Below are 15709 nucleotides of genomic sequence, written 5' to 3' on the forward strand. Positions count from 1 at the left end.
ACAAGGAAGCCAGTTACGTAGCTGCTGCACAGGATAGGCATGAGGTTTGGAAGTGAAAAGAAGTTTATTCACAAAGCTGGTGTATACTTGTCTTTACAATGTTACCATAACATTTTTGAAGCTTTCATCTGCTATTATTTGTCACTCTAAAAGAAGAGTTTCGTTTCATTTGTCTATTTAAGTTGGGAAGGCCTAAATATGTTTATAGTCTAAGGGGAGGAAGCAGTAGAGAAGAGGAGACAGAAGATATGAAAAGGGAAATGTGAGAAACAGATGACCCTGGGGAAGAGGAGGCGATGGGATGAAGAAACCAGATGGAGGAGTAATTTTGAGAAATCAAGAATGACATCCCTTCCCTTGAGGTGAATGGGATACATAGAATTTTCAGGTGCAAAAAGGTAAGATATGGGTGCTCCTGACTGGCCCTGGCTGTCTCAGAGAGAGGGAGGAGGCAGAGCTCATCTGCATTAGTGAAGTGGACGGCAAGAGCTACACGTGAGGAGGTGCATGGCTATGAGAAAGACCACAGGACCATCAGTAAGAGGAAAATACATGAATGACTGCATAGTCAAGAGGCCCCTGGTAAAACACAATGCTATGAATTTGTAGTGAGCCCCTTTTGTATAAATTCTATTCGTTTCACCCCTAAACATGATTGTAGAGTGCCTGAAAATTGTATAAAATCAAAGTTGAGAGGAAGTTGAGTAAATGCTGGAGAAAGAAGTATAGTCACGGTCCATTATCCCAGGCTGGATATGGGGGAAAGTGAGACCTCAAGGTATCCAGTAAGTTATAGATTAGTTGGGAGCACACACACACACTCACACACACACATGCACACACACACACACACCCCTTTTATAACTGTTCAATTTGTTTGAGCAAGGATCTAGAGATCTAATGAGAAATGAGTTGGCCACACAGATCAGGAGCAGAGGCAACATATCATAACATGGATCTCCCAGGCCCCTGAATTTCCCGACAGGATATGCAACTACCAGTGACACACTCCTTGGCTAGCATCCTGCCAGAGTTGAAAAAATAGCCACATTTTTCCTATCCCATTGCCGTTTTACAACTGAAGTTTGTATCACCATTCAGGAAGACCTTACACGAATAAGGAGATATTAAGAAAACATTGACTCTCCTGTTCCTGAACCAAACATAGAGGATATAGGGTAGAGGAGAAAGGAGTGAGAAGGCAGAGTCTGTCCCAGTGTGTTGGAACCGTGTCTTTGCTTCTGAGATCTTGAACAGTTTACTTATTTTTATTTTTATCTTTATTTATTTATTTATTTTTGAGACAGAGTCTCACTCTGTCACCCAGACTGGAGTGCAGTGGTGCGATCTCAGCTCACTGCAACCTCTGCCTCCCAGGTTCAATGGGACCACAGTCGTGCACCACCACCTCTGGCTAATTTTCTTTTTTTTTTGAGACAGAGTCTCGCTCTGTTGCCCAGACTGGAGTGCAGTGGCACGATCTCACTCACTGCAAGCTCCGCCTCCTGGGTTCATGCCATTCTCCTGCCTCAGCCTCCTGAGTAGCTGGGACTACAGGCGCCCACCACCACACCTGGCTAATTTTTTGTATTTTTAGTAGAGACAGGGTTTCACTGCGTTAGCCAGGATGGTCTTGATCTCCTGACCTTGTGATCCACCCACCTCAGCCTCCCAAAGTGCTGGGATTACAGGTGTGAGCCATGGCGCCCGGCCACCTCTGGCTAATTTTCATATTTTCAGTAGAGATGGGGTTTCTCCATGTTGGCCAGGCTGGTCTTGAACTCCTGACCTCAAGTGATCCACCCACCTCAGCCTCCCAAAGTGCTAGGATTACAGGCGTGAGCCATCATGCCCAGACTTGGACAGTTTACCTCTTGATGCAGATGTAATAAACATCCTTTACCTGGGGAGTTATGGTATTAACATCTGAGGGCCATCAGCACAAGTCTGTTTTCCTCCTTGAGTGAGAGAATAAAGGGAATTAAATTCTGGAGGTCCATAAAGAGGTGAGAGGAGATGAATAAGAGTGAGGAGAGGGCCAGGCACAGTGGCTCATGCCTGTAATCCCAGCACTTTGGGAGGCCGAAGTGGGTGGATCACAAGGTCAGGAGATCGAGACCATACTGGCTAACATGGTGAAACCCTGTTTCTACTAAAAATACAAAAAATTAGCCAGGCATGGTGGCACGCGCCTGTAGTCCCAGCTACTCGGGAAGCTGAGGCAGGAGAATTGCTTGAACCCTGGAGGCGGAGGTTGCAGTGAGCCGAGATCATGCCATTGCACTCCAGCCTAGGCGACAGAGTGAGACTCTGTCTTAAAAAAAAAAAGAAAGAGTGAGAAGAGGTCGGAATCAAAGGAGGAGGGAGTCAGAGATAAAGAGCTTCATGTTTGAAATTATGGAGAAACGGTCAGGTCTAGGGTGTGGCCTGACCACTGGGAAGCTGAGTTGTAGAACTGCCCACAGGCACTTAGGGGACAAAGGGGGTTACCTCTGTAGGACCACTGTGCCAGTGAAAAGCAGAAAGTAAACAGTGACAGTAGGAGATGGTGGCTCAGGTAAGTGTTGAGTAGTAGAAAACACCAAGCTAGGGCAACCGTGTAAGAAACTGGTGAAAATGGAAGCAGGGAAAGCTCCTGCTTCTCCTCCCAGCCGTGCAATGGAGGGGACAACTAACACTTTCTGCTCTCACTGCTTTCTTCCCCTTGTGGAGGAGATGGAGATTCAGGTACTGATAGGATGCAGTCTGTGCTTTCACCAAAGTCTGTTTTGAATGCAATTGCCCAAATAATAAAAAGAAAAGAAAACCACTTCCTCTAGCTATTTACTGACATATAAATGTTGTTCTTGGAATCTTGGAATTCCCCAAAGGGAGAAAAATATCAGCACTGCATTTTCAAGTTGACTTACGGTAAATAGACCATAGAGAGACTAATAATACCTGTAGATCTTCAGATTCCAGAGATGGGGCATGAGGGGAGACATACAGCACACACACAAATCACTGTACAAATTAGGATCATGAAGTTTTCCATTTTCTCATTCATTCATTCATTCCATGATTATTACATGGATATTGCCTTTGTGTCAGGAACTGTACTTGGGTTAGGGGATGAAACAGACCCAGTCCCTGCCCTGAGAGCAACATACAATAAACAAGTGAACAAAGAAGTAAACCTACATCTCTAACTTGTGAGTGCCATGAAGAAAACAGGGGGCAGAGAACAATAAGTGGAGGGGAGCACCCTCTGACAGAGTTCAGCCAAATCTTGGGGTGGGAGGATTGAACTGAATTTAATGAATGAGAAGGAGGCAGCCATGCAAAGAGCCTGGAGAAGAGAAGAATTGCCTTCCTTTCCTTTCCCTTCCCTTCCCTTCCCTCCCCTCCCCTCCCCACCCCTCCCCTCCCCACCCCCCTCCCCTCCCCTCCCCTCCCCCTCCTCCTCCCCTCCCCTTCCCCTCCCCTCCCCTTCCCCTCCCCTTCCCCTCGCCTCCCCTTCCTCTCCCCTTCCCCTCCCCTCCTCTCCCCTTCCTCTCCCCTCCCCTCCCCTTCCTTTCCCTCCCCTCCCCTCCCCTCCCTTCCCTTTCCTTTTTTCCCTTTCTTAAAACCAGTGCTATTTTCTGTTCCAAAGCAAAGAACAGAAAATAGTACTGGGTTTAAGAATAGAAATTCCAAGGCAACAGCCAGTATTTTCTAGTTTTCTTCACATTTTCCCATGGATGGCACTTTGTAACCTCCTGGAGTATTTCTGCTTTGGTCAAGAGCCACTTTATACTGTATCAGTGCCCCACTGGTAGCACATAGCCATTCTGGATGTTAAATGCTAATCAAATCAGATTAGGATTAAGTAAAAATGTGGCAGCTAGGAGGAGTTACAGGAATGTGAGTATGAATCTTAAAGCTGTGTTACTATTTTGCAAACATGTAGCAGTCAAGTGTGGATTTTAGCATCTGTATGCTGGTCAGCATCTTGATTCTGAATTTGGCAAGTGGCAACCAATACCTCATGACAGATAAGTTTCTTAAAGGGCCTTCTGCATAAAGAAAAACAAACTTCATAGGACGACTGTCTGTCCATTTTGGCATCTCTGAGAGAATGAATATAATCACTAATTGTAGCACAACTTCAGAACAGTTTCTGATCAGTTCTCACTGAATGCCATTCACCAGTAACCTTTCCTTTTTTGTTTTGTTTTGTTTGTTTTTGACAGGGTCTTACTCTGTTGCCCAGGCTGAAGTGCAGTGGTGCGATTTCAGCTCATTGCAGCCTTTGCCTCCTGGGTTCAAGTGATCCTCCTGACTGAACCCCCTGAGTAGCTTGGACTACGGGTGGGTGGGCGCACACCATCACTACCAGCTATTTTTTTTTTCTTTCTATAGAGACAAGGTTTCACCATGTTGCCCAGGCTGGTCTCGAAGCAATTCACCTGCCTGGGCCTCCCAAAGTGCTGGGGTTACAGGCATGAGCCACTGTGCCCGGCCCCACTTTCCTTTAGGGAGTTTTTTTTTTTTAATTTATTTTGAAATAGTTTGAGATTTACAGAAAAGCTGCAAAGACAGTACAAAGAGTTCCCGTATACCCCTACTCAGTTTCTTATATTATTGACATCTTACATTGTAGTGATACATTTGTCATACCCAAGGAACCAACACTGGTACATTACTGTTAACTAAACTAGGCTTCATCTGGATTTCACCAGTTTTTCCATTAATGTTCTCTTTCTGCCCCAGGATCCTATCCAGGATGCCATGTTACATTTAATCATCGTGCCTCCCCCACCTCCCCTGCTCTGTGACAGTTCCTCAGTCTTTCTTTGTTTATCATGACATTGACAGTCTTTAGGAGTACCAGCCCCGCAATCTGTAGACCTTTGCCTAATTTGAGTTTGCCTGATATTTTCTCATGGTTACACTGGGGTTATGGGTTTAGAAGAAGAAGAATATCACAGAGGCTAAGTGTCCTCACCACATCCTATTCGGGGAACATGATATCAACATGACATCATGGCTGATGTTAATCTAGCTCACTTGGTTAAGCTAGTGGTGATTGCCAGATTTCTCCACTGAAGTTACCATTTTTTTCTTTAAGGAGTTTTTAAAAATTAAGTTTAAATCATAGAAGTAATAAATAAATGTCTTCTCCTTGTAAAAAGTTGAAACATTACTGAAAAGTTAAATTCCCCTTTAACTACTCCCTGCTGCCCATCCTGCTCCCCATTCCACCTCCTTAGAGGCAAACACGGTTATTGCTTTGAGCCTTTTCAATGCATTTACATGCATACATATGTCCCCATAAAATATATATAGGATAAGTTTGCATTTGAGGTTTTTATATAAATGATATATCATACTATATGAATATCTTTCTGCAACCCAACAATATGTCTTGGAGATCTGCTGTTCTTTTCAATGGCTGAGTTGTATTTTATTGTATACTACAGATTACACCCCGGCTAGGCCTGTGTAGAACCTCTGGAACCTGTAATTGTTAGATCAAGTTACTCATGTTCACAAAAAAAGCACATTTATTAAAATGGCTATGTATAGACATTGCACACTACTATTGACCATCGTATTTTCAAAGATAAGGTTTAAATTGGTCACTGTTTTTTTAACCTCATGGAGGAGTAAAGCAGCAGAAAACACCACATCCAGGTTGCAGTGTCGGGGGGCAGTGGTAGAGCCCTTCCTTTGCCTCTTCCCACTGACCACACCAAGGAGGGGAGGTGCTCCCCTGCATTTCCAGAGGTAATGTGATGTCGTGAGAAGAAGGTGTGCTCGCACAGAAATGGTGGTGTAGACAGTAGCTCCGATGTGCAACATATTCAGCGAAACACAAAACACCCTTTTCCTGGTTCTTCTCATCAAATTCAATAAAATATTTACTTTAAAAATTTTCTGATGATAATAGTGGCATGTGTTTAACACAGAAAACTTGGGAAATATAGAAAAATACAAGAAAGAAAACTAAAATCACCCCTTGTTGTACCATCCAGAATAACAACAGTATTATTAATATTTGGTATATATCCTTCTGGTCTTTGTTTCAGTGGATAAACCCATGTAAGCAGCAGAGATGTTCTGGGTGTGGGGAATACATAACAGTCTTACTTTTCCTACCTACCTCCCACTTCATTCCCCCTGCCAACTTCCCGGAAGAAAATGAGATTTGCAATCAGCAGAAATCTCAGAACTGTCTAAACACATGAACTCGGTCATGCTGACAAAGAGCCGCAGGCAGTAAAGGTCAGCAGATTTCCACACCCAGGCCGGGAGAATGAACACAGATGGGGTTGCCCTGCTGCTTACCTGCACCGTCTCCAGTACGCTTAGGGGTCTATGCTTCTGGACTTGGTATTTCTTAAGCAGTTTCCTTTTGTGGGATGTTGTTGGTCCTTTTTCCTGGAGGGTGCTGGGTGCTCTCCTTTTCCTGCTCCAGCTGATCGGTGCTCCCTTCCTTTTTCCCAGGCCACCTGCAGGTCCAGCAGTACTTCTGTGGTTTGTTCAGTCAGTCCTTCAAATGTCTTCCATTGTAACTTGATGTCACTTTCTGTCCTGTCCTATGTAATTCTGGGTAATTTTAGAAGCAGCTGAAAGTGTCACAATCCCATCAGAGAAAGGATGTGGCTCAGAGCCTTCCTTCTGGGACCACATCAAGCAGTGCTGAACAGCAACCCGAGAGCACTACAGGCCAGGAGGCAAAAGGCTCCACTGAACCCCTGTTACCCCATATTCATAGGAATTGTCAAAATTCAGCTACTCTCAGAGTATATGCTTTCCTATAGATTTTAAAAAACATAACAGAGATGTTCTTTACTTTGGAATGTCGATCTTTCTGTTTTAACGAACAAGAATGCACCATGTCACCTCACAGGGTCTTTTCCAGTCCTACAGTTGTGGGATGTTTACACAGAAATACACTGATGTGTACACTGAGCTGGAAGCCAATTCTACCTACAAGCATAATGGGCAATCACTTAACGCTACTCAATTGGACAACTTTCTCTCTCACCCACTTTTCCTAATATTCCTGTCAACATTTTCCTTCCTCACTTCCTGTCAAAAGCCTGCTAGTCTATCTTTAGAGTCTTGGGGACTGTATTAGTTAAAATTAGGTTTGGCTGTTGGTGATGGTAAAATGATATGACAGAGGATTAAAGGAGGTGGAAATTGTGCTCTCTGTCCCTCATATGAACGTTTCAGGGTAGGATGTACAGAGCTGGTGTGGTAGATTTGCACCATGGAGCCCTCAGGGCTCTCAGCCCTGTCTATCTTGGAGTTCTAACAAATATGGCTCTACATTCGAGATCAACACCCAGCCTGAGACAGAGCTCCAGCTGTCACATTCATGCTCTAAGTAGCAGGATGGAGAAGGGATGAAGAAGCTGCCTCTACTAGAAATCCTTGGAAGCTGCAACATGGCACTTTACTCCTAGTCCATTGTCACGTAGCTACACCTAGCTGCAAGAGAGGCTTGGAAATGTTGTCTGTATCTGGGTGGTCAGGTGGCAAGATAAATATTCAATAACTGTAGGAAAAGAGGAAAATGGCTACTGGGGAACAACTAGCAGTTTCTGCAATAAGGGTCCGTTGGAATTCCAAGAACCAACTATTAGAATATAACCCAGAGAGGGGGTTTCCAAGCTCAGCCATTGCCACTCAGTACTTCTGTGGGGATTGGTGCCACTATGAAAGTGCACACCTTATGAGATTGGGGTGTATGCCCAGAGACAGGCAAAGAGGGCAGCTAAGACGAGGCTGCCCAGAGGGTGAGGGGCAGGACGTCAGACCCGCATTGTCTTCCTCACAGTGTTATTCTGGGACTGGGGTGCATGATCACATCCCTCTCAGCATCAGGGAAGATGACTGTGGAAATAAGTGTGAACCTTGAATGCTGTGAGAGATCGTACCGGACTACTGAAGTTCATAACAGGAGAGAACTGACATCTTGAGCACCAATTAGGTGCCGGGCACTAAGCTGGAGGTTTTATATACATTCTATCATTTAACTCTCACAACACCTTATCATTTTCCATTATCATGCCATTGTACAAATGTGGAAACAGGCTTATGACTGTAAATGACTGAACCATATAGCTAATACGTAGAAAGAGGCTTTATCCACTGAGCTCTCTCAGTACAGAACAAGACTAGATTAGAGAGGTTCAAAGGTCCCAAACATATACATTCTTGTATCAACTTTTTATAAAGGGAATTACATAAAAGACAGGGAGGTAGATGGCTATTATTTAAAAGCTGTGACTACTTTCGTGAAACAAAGATTAGTTTAGTAAAAACAATGACCTCCCTAATTTATTGTAGAAATTTAGATGTCAGGTTGAATATGTCAGCTTGAAGTAGATCAAACCCCTCTTTTACTTACTTATCTAAATGTGCTTTGGATTGTGAGGGTTACTTTTGCAATGACCTGACTGTGATTTTGTTAATCATATTGCAAATGTTTATGTAATTTGATTAATGCTAATTTTTTGATAGAATAAAAATATGAAGGATGATGACCTCTCCATGAAACAAAATGAAAATGATCTATCACAAATAACTCTCAGCCAACATGCTGATGGGCCTCTCAAGCAGATACAAGAGACGGGGTAAATTAAATCATATTATTAGTGACTCAAAAAAGTGGATTAAAACACTGTGGGGAAAACTGAGTGACTGATTAATATGTAGTTTACATGTTAACTCAAAAATATTTTAAGTCAGAAAGAAAGCAAGATTTTTAAAACAGGTCAGACAACTAAACTAATGCTTCACCCTACGACTGTGTTTTTAATGAGAGTAATTGCTAAGAGAAACTTGTCTTTACATGTATACATATAGAGTAATTATTTCCCCTCAGAAATTTATAAAGGGAAGCTATCATGAAACACCTTTAAATTAAATAAAATGACTTTAGTTTTGTGCATGTGAAATTTTGGAATCACTTTGAGGTGAAATTGATTTATGATATCTCTCCTGCCTGCTAAAGGTACAACTATGCAATGACCCTACAACTGCTGGGCTTGGAAGACGGCACTGACCCCAGTGATAGGAATCCTGTTCTGATGAGAGGGGCCTACTTGTCCTTTCTGTATCTGCGCCACCTTCGAATCAGAGAACTGCAGGTATGTGGATGGCAGGCATCAGAAATGTCTGGTTGTCTAGAAAAGAGGTTTTCTGCTATTCCAATAGCAAATGGCATTTTATGCTTTTGCCCTTTGTTCCATTTTTTTTTTTCTTTTTAACATGGAATCAGCCCCTTTCCAGGGTGGTGTGTTCCTTTCCCACAGTAGGGTTGACCTGCCATCAAGTTGTATTCTATAGGGTGGACTAGGTGAAGGGCAGGGACCTGATTCTGTTCTTTTCTTTGTTTCAGCGCATCTGCTTAGGAATTCTGAATTATTTCAGATCTGTTGAGCGAACCCTGACAATCAATACTTCGGGCCTTACCTTGGTTTCAGGGAAACTGGTCCCCACCATGGAAGATAGTTCCTGGGTAAATATGGCAAAAGGAGGTCTGGGCACCTTGCAGGGCCTGGGCGCTCACCACTATGTCCATGAGACGCCTGCTGAGCACAAGGTGAGGTGTTGTGCTGAGGTTTTTTCTTCCTTGATTATCCTGCCTCCCAAAGCCACCCTCTAGATAAGACCTGGAATCAATTAACATGATGGAGTAACACATGAGGGTTTCTTAGGGAAGAGGACTTTTAATCATAATAAAACACAAGGTCTGCTTAAGAGCAAGTCACAGGCAGAGAGTGCCCTAAAGCAGCCCTGGAGGCCACACTGGGAAGGAAGAAATAGAGCATGAGAAGCCCTTCTGTTACCCTGGCCTGAGAACTTTACATCCTTACAGAGAAACTCTTAGAAGACTCCCCTTGACATTGCTATATGTACCTTTTTTGCCTCTTTTCTGTTTTCCAAGCTTCAAATGAAAAAAAAATACTCAAAACAGAGGTAGAAAAACATTGGAAAGAGCTGAACAATAAAGAAATATTTTATCCCTACAAACACCTGCTTGCCCCTTAGTGCTTTTGGTGTTTCTAGAACATATTTTTCTACAAAGTCTATAAAATTTCAATCCTGCCTAACAAAAGGCCAATAAGACAAAATTCATATTAACTTCCTTTCTTTGAGAATAAAGTTGAGAATGCTTACATTTTATTGGACTATTGTAGACACTCTTGTAATATTTTAATCTCAATCCCTAGAGTTTATTCCTGAAGATAGAGTTTAATATGAATTTTATCTCCTTAAAAATGCTAGATTGACAAAGGTGAAAAATAAAATCTATTTAGCTACAAAACAAGTCATTTTCTAAGCTAGTGTGACCTCTGACTTATGCCCGTTGTATCTGTAAGTGTAAAATCTTACTCTTAACTGTTGTTCATATGCACACAGTCTAGAGCAGCACTGGCCAGCAGAAATATAATGCAAGCCACATACATTATTTAAAATGTTCTAGTAGCTACATTTTAAAAAGTACAAAGAAACATGAAATTTTAAATAATATAATCTGTTTAGCCCAATGTCTATATTATCATTTCTACATATAATCAATATTAATAAATCATTGAGTGATTATACATTTTTTGTACTAAGTGTTTAAAATCTGGTGTATATTTTAATACAGATAACACATTTTAACTCAGACAAGCCACATTTCAGGGGCTTAACAGCCACATGTGGCTAGAGGCCACATGTACTGAACAGTTCAGCTTCAGATATTGGGATTTTTTTTTAAATTTTCCCAACCCAGTCACTTAGAGTCCTACCTTCACTCAATCTTCAGGACACCCTTCTCTTTTGGGTCTCCTACCCTAAAAAGCACCCACCAACTCCTACTCCCTCACGACACACAGACTTCCTCTCAGATCTTCCTTTACCCCTCTGCCCTCCTCCTTGGGTTCTAGCTCATCAAGCCCAATTAGTTTGGCCCTCAGTGGAACTAGAGAGGTGAGTTAAGACACTTTTAATACAAACATGCTACAAAACAAGCACATCTTTCTCTTACTAGTATTGATCCAACCACAGCTGTGGTACGTTATTATGCTAATGGATATTTTTGAAAATGTTCTTACTAAAGAGCCCTCTCTGTCTCTCTGTTCTGGGTTTGGGTAGGAGATAGATATAAAGGAGGAGAGGATAGGCAAATACTGTCCTGCCGTACTCATTGTAGGAGGAACTTCTCGGGGTAATGCATTTTATTTATATATATTTTTTGAGGTGGAGTTTTGCTGTTGTTGCCCAGGCTGGAGTGCAGTGGCGCAATCTGAGCTCACTGCAACCTCTGTCTCCTGTGTTCGAGTGATTCTCCTGCCTCAGCCTCCCGAGTAGCTGGGATTATGGGTGCCCACCCCCACACCCAGCTAATTTTTGTATTTTTAGTAGAGACAAGGTTTCACTAGGTTGGCGAGGCTGGTCTCAAACTCCTGACCTCAGGTGATCCACCCGCCTCGGCCTCCCAAAGTGCTGGGATTACAGGTGTGAGCTGACGCGCCCGGCCTTAATGCAATATTTCTTTCCTATGCTCTCATAAATGATAAGAAAAACAGTGCCTATTTTTGTTCTTAATAGCTCCCAGCTGCTATTACTTCAGTATGAGACACTCAAGGAAGTGGCCTTCTGTCTGTCTTTAATAGGACTACTTGGTTTAGCTACACCCCATGGGTGTGGCCTTGTCAATATTTACACCAGGATATCCAGCTCTGGACGGTGTGATTCTTTCCCCCAGAGGGGATGGGAGGCAGAGATGTTAATCTGTTGGGTTGAACTCACCAAGCCCAAGGCTGAGGCTGCTGGGAGCAAACCACTGGGCTTACCAGACCTCAGAAGGCTCCTAAAATGGAGACCCCTTTTCCTGGGTCCAGTGAGTTTGATCCCATGCTGAAAGTCTTGGGCTAATATTAATGAATGTTCACTCAACAACAATGCCAGAAGAAAAAGGCACCTACCATCTGTCTTGGACACTTTGCCACTCTATAAGCCTACTTAAAGGCACGTGGCAGAGTAGAAAGAGCCCCAGAATGAGAGCCAGCAGCCTTTACCTGGCTGTTGACCTTGATTGTGTCTTCTCAGGCATGGGGGCCTGATACCCTGTGGCATGTTCAGGATCTGCTGGGACTTGACGTGCTGGTAGCAGAGGTTGTTGTGAGGAAGCGGTGGGAGATGAGGCAGCAGAAAAGTGGGCCCGATCATGAAGGGTTAGGCTCTCCTTAGAGTGGGGGACTAATTCCAAGGTTGGTGGGAGAACAGAGAATTTTTTTTTTTCTTGAGACAGAGTCTTGCTCTGTCACCCAGGCTGGAGTGCAGTGGCATGATCTCAGCTCACTGCAACCTCCACTTACTGAGTTCAAGTGATTCTCATGCCTCAGTCTGCCAAATAGCTGAGACTATACCATCATGCCTAGCTAATTTTTGTACTTTTAGTAGAGATGGAGTTTTACCATGTTGGCCAGGCTGGTCTCAAATTCCTGACCTCAAGTGATCCACCCGCCTCGGCCTGCCAAAGTGCTGCGATTGCAGGCATGAGCCACCACACCCAGCCTGGAGAACTCTTTTAAATGGGAGAATGGCTCTTTTCATTGGCTTGTAAATTTCCAGAGGATCTTTGCCCATATGTAATCACATTTATTCCCTTGCTTGTAGTCCTTCGTGAGTTTCCTGTTTGTCACAAGACAAAGTCCAGGCTCCTTGGTGAAGCTGACAATGTTGGGCACAATCTGGCTGCTGCTAACCTCTCAGACCTCATTTATCTCCACTGTCCCTATATGTCCATCCTTAGGGAGCTGGGCCTAGACCTCCCCTGAATGGGCAGAGCTATCCGTACTTCTGGGCTCCTCTGTCCCTCACCTCCCCTTTCCTTGGTAAATGTGTACTCTTATCCAGAGTCTGCTCAAATATCACCTCTCTGGGCCTTCCTTGACATCTCAATGCAGAGCTAAGTGCTTCTTGCCATGACTTTGTCTACTTCCATTATAGCACTGAGCACATTGCTGTGCTTGACTGTTGGCATGTTTGTTCCCACAGGCTGTGAGCCTATCACTCATCCATTCATTCACTCATTCCACAAATATTCTGACCAATAAATATACTAGGCATGGTTCCAGGCACTGGGGTTTCAGCAGTGAACAAAATGGGCACAAATTCTGCCATCTTGGGACTTATTGCATGAAGAAATACAGACATTAAATAAATAAGTAACATATATAGAACGTTCAATGATTTGGCACCAAAGCTTCCATAGACTTCCTGAACAAATCTGGATGTATTTTAAAGGTGCAGCCAGCATGATTTTCAGATAGAGAAATCAAGTTTGATTCCAAAGCTTTGGCCTAACCATTTGGAAGTTTAGAGTTGCCATCAACTGAGATTTGGTTGAAGCAGATTTGTTGGGAAGATCTGGATCTCAGTACAGGACATGGAAAGTTTGAGATGCTTAACAAGATGTTCAGGTGGCAAAAGGTAGTAGAGAGCTGGATATATACTGATACATTGCAGGTATCAAATGTTTATTTGATAAAAGAAAAGTTCTGCCTATAACAGAATGGTAGCATGCTTACAAGAAGACCATGTACATGAAAGTGCTTTGCAAAGTTATCATGTTGTTCAAATGCAGAACAATTAGCTGTGATAATAATAACGTACTCTACAGACTAGAAAGAAAGGTAGAGTAGAAAATATATTTGATTTTCTTTTTAAAAGATTATAGCCAATAGACTGAGTCATTCACCCAACAAATCTTGATGGGGTTCTTAGGCAGAACTATTATTATCCAAAATTAATGCAAGATGATTTAGAAAAAGGTAAACTAGTCGGAGAAATATTGTCTATATTGCCAAAAGGCCTAAAATTCACATTAACAAGTGATGGCAGAAGCCACTAGGGTGAAAGGAATGAATGATGGGCCACCAATTTTCCTATAGTTACTATATTCAGCAAATAGTTATCTTGGCATCAGTTAATTTTCAAACTAAAAACGTATGAATCATTGCAAAGGTCATATTATTTCTTACCCAAACAGATAATTATTGCCCTCTTCCTTCTGCCACTCCTCCAAACATAATATTGAAGGATCAACTCTCTAGGCCACAAAACCATTAGAGGGAGGGTCTTCCACATGACTGTGGAAAAAATGAAAATAAACAGGAAATAAAGAAACATTAAAGTAACTGAGGCAATTTGGTCATCTGGTCTTTAAAGTGTATCTCCTGTGGCATAAGCATGTATTTCAGAGACATGGGACTGAGGGAGGAAGACAGCAAATTATGGCAGAAAGAGAAGGAATATGTATGCCTATATAAAGGGTTTGGACAATGGGATGTGGATGGGAAGAGTGGAAAAATGACCACTAATATAGATGATGGCATTAAAGTTGGCATCTTGACAATACTATTGCTTTTCATCAGCTTCAGAACTTAATCCAATTGCCATTGCCTGAAAGTCTTATAAAATTCTTCTGTACAAGAACTTTGGGAAAGGTCTTTTCCAATAAAGTGAATAAAGCATAACACGTTAAGTTGTTTCTTTTTTCCTCAAAGGCAAGCTAATTTTACATAACAAGAGACAGGAGCTAAATGCTAATAGAAGCCAACATGGTAATTTATATATCTTAGCTGTTTAATTTTTTTATGGAACATGTCATTTTCTCAGCATCTTTTCTATTTTCCACTGGTACCAATCATTTTGTAAGAAATCATAATTTCAGGTTGGACGCAGTGGGTCACGCCTGTAATCCCAGCACTTTGGGAGGCTGAGGCAGGTGGATCACTTGAGGTCAGGAGTTCAAGATCAGCCTGACCAACATGGTGAAACCCCATCTCTACCAAAACGACAAAAAATTAGCCAGGCATGGTGGTGCATGCCTGTAATCCTAGTTATTCAGAAGGCTGAGGCAGAATAGCTTGAACCCAGGAGGTGGAGGTTGCAGTGAGCCAAGGTTGCACCTCTGCACTCCAGCCTGGGTAACAGAGTGAGACACCATTTAAAAAAAAAAAAGATAATTTCATTTTTGGAATTCTAGTCAAAGGAAGCTACTAATTATTAAAAAGTTGTGCCAGGTGCGGTGGCTCATGCCTGTAATCCCAGCACTTTGGGAGGCTGAGGCAGGTGGATCATGAGGTCAGGAGATCGAGACCATCCTGGCCAACATGGTGAAACCCCGTCTCTACTAAAAATACAAAAATTAGCTGGGCATGGTGGTGGTGCGTGCCTGTAATCCCAGCTACTTGGGAGGCTGAGGCAGGAGAACTGCTTGAACCTGGGAGGCAGAGGTTGTGGTGAGCCAAGATTGCGCCACAGCACTCCAGCCTGGTGACAGAGCAAGACTCCGCCTCAAAAAAAAAAAAAAAAAGTTGTATGCTTAAAGCATAGCAAAAAGCAAAGCAAAACGAAAAACCCTGCTAGAGGAATGATGAATTATGAAGTATCCTTTTGATGAAATATTGTGAACTATAACTATTATTTAGAAATGTTCACATTTACTTATTGAAAGGTTTCTATGTTTCTGCTTGAATGGTTAAGAAACAGCCCATAAAAACTAATTATACAGTCATAGAAGTGAAGGGACCCAAAGAGCGACCCCATCCATCTTTCTGATATTGGCAATTAACCATCTAAGCAGATGATAATCTGTCCTGTTTGTTAAGATTCCAGGAGTGTTCCTGTAGTACTACAGGCAAGGCCACATAAACAAAACAATTGATAGGTC

The 15709-nt window shown here is 42.7% G+C and overlaps 1 protein-coding gene across 1 annotated transcript in view; it reads left to right on the forward strand.

The window, feature by feature from the left end:
• LOC112204050 (uncharacterized) overlaps positions 1-15709 on the forward strand; it is a 190771-nt gene that overhangs the window by 53476 nt on the left and 121586 nt on the right. Inside the window, exons 12-14 of the mRNA XM_054686851.2 lie at positions 8497-8609; positions 8990-9125; positions 9377-9580. Coding sequence (XP_054542826.2) covers positions 8497-8609; positions 8990-9125; positions 9377-9580 — 453 coding nt within the window. The remainder of the gene's footprint in view (positions 1-8496; positions 8610-8989; positions 9126-9376; positions 9581-15709) is intronic.

Source organism: Pan troglodytes, chromosome 5 (assembly GCF_028858775.2).
Source record: "Pan troglodytes isolate AG18354 chromosome 5, NHGRI_mPanTro3-v2.0_pri, whole genome shotgun sequence".
Classification (NCBI taxonomy): Eukaryota; Metazoa; Chordata; class Mammalia; order Primates; family Hominidae; genus Pan; species Pan troglodytes.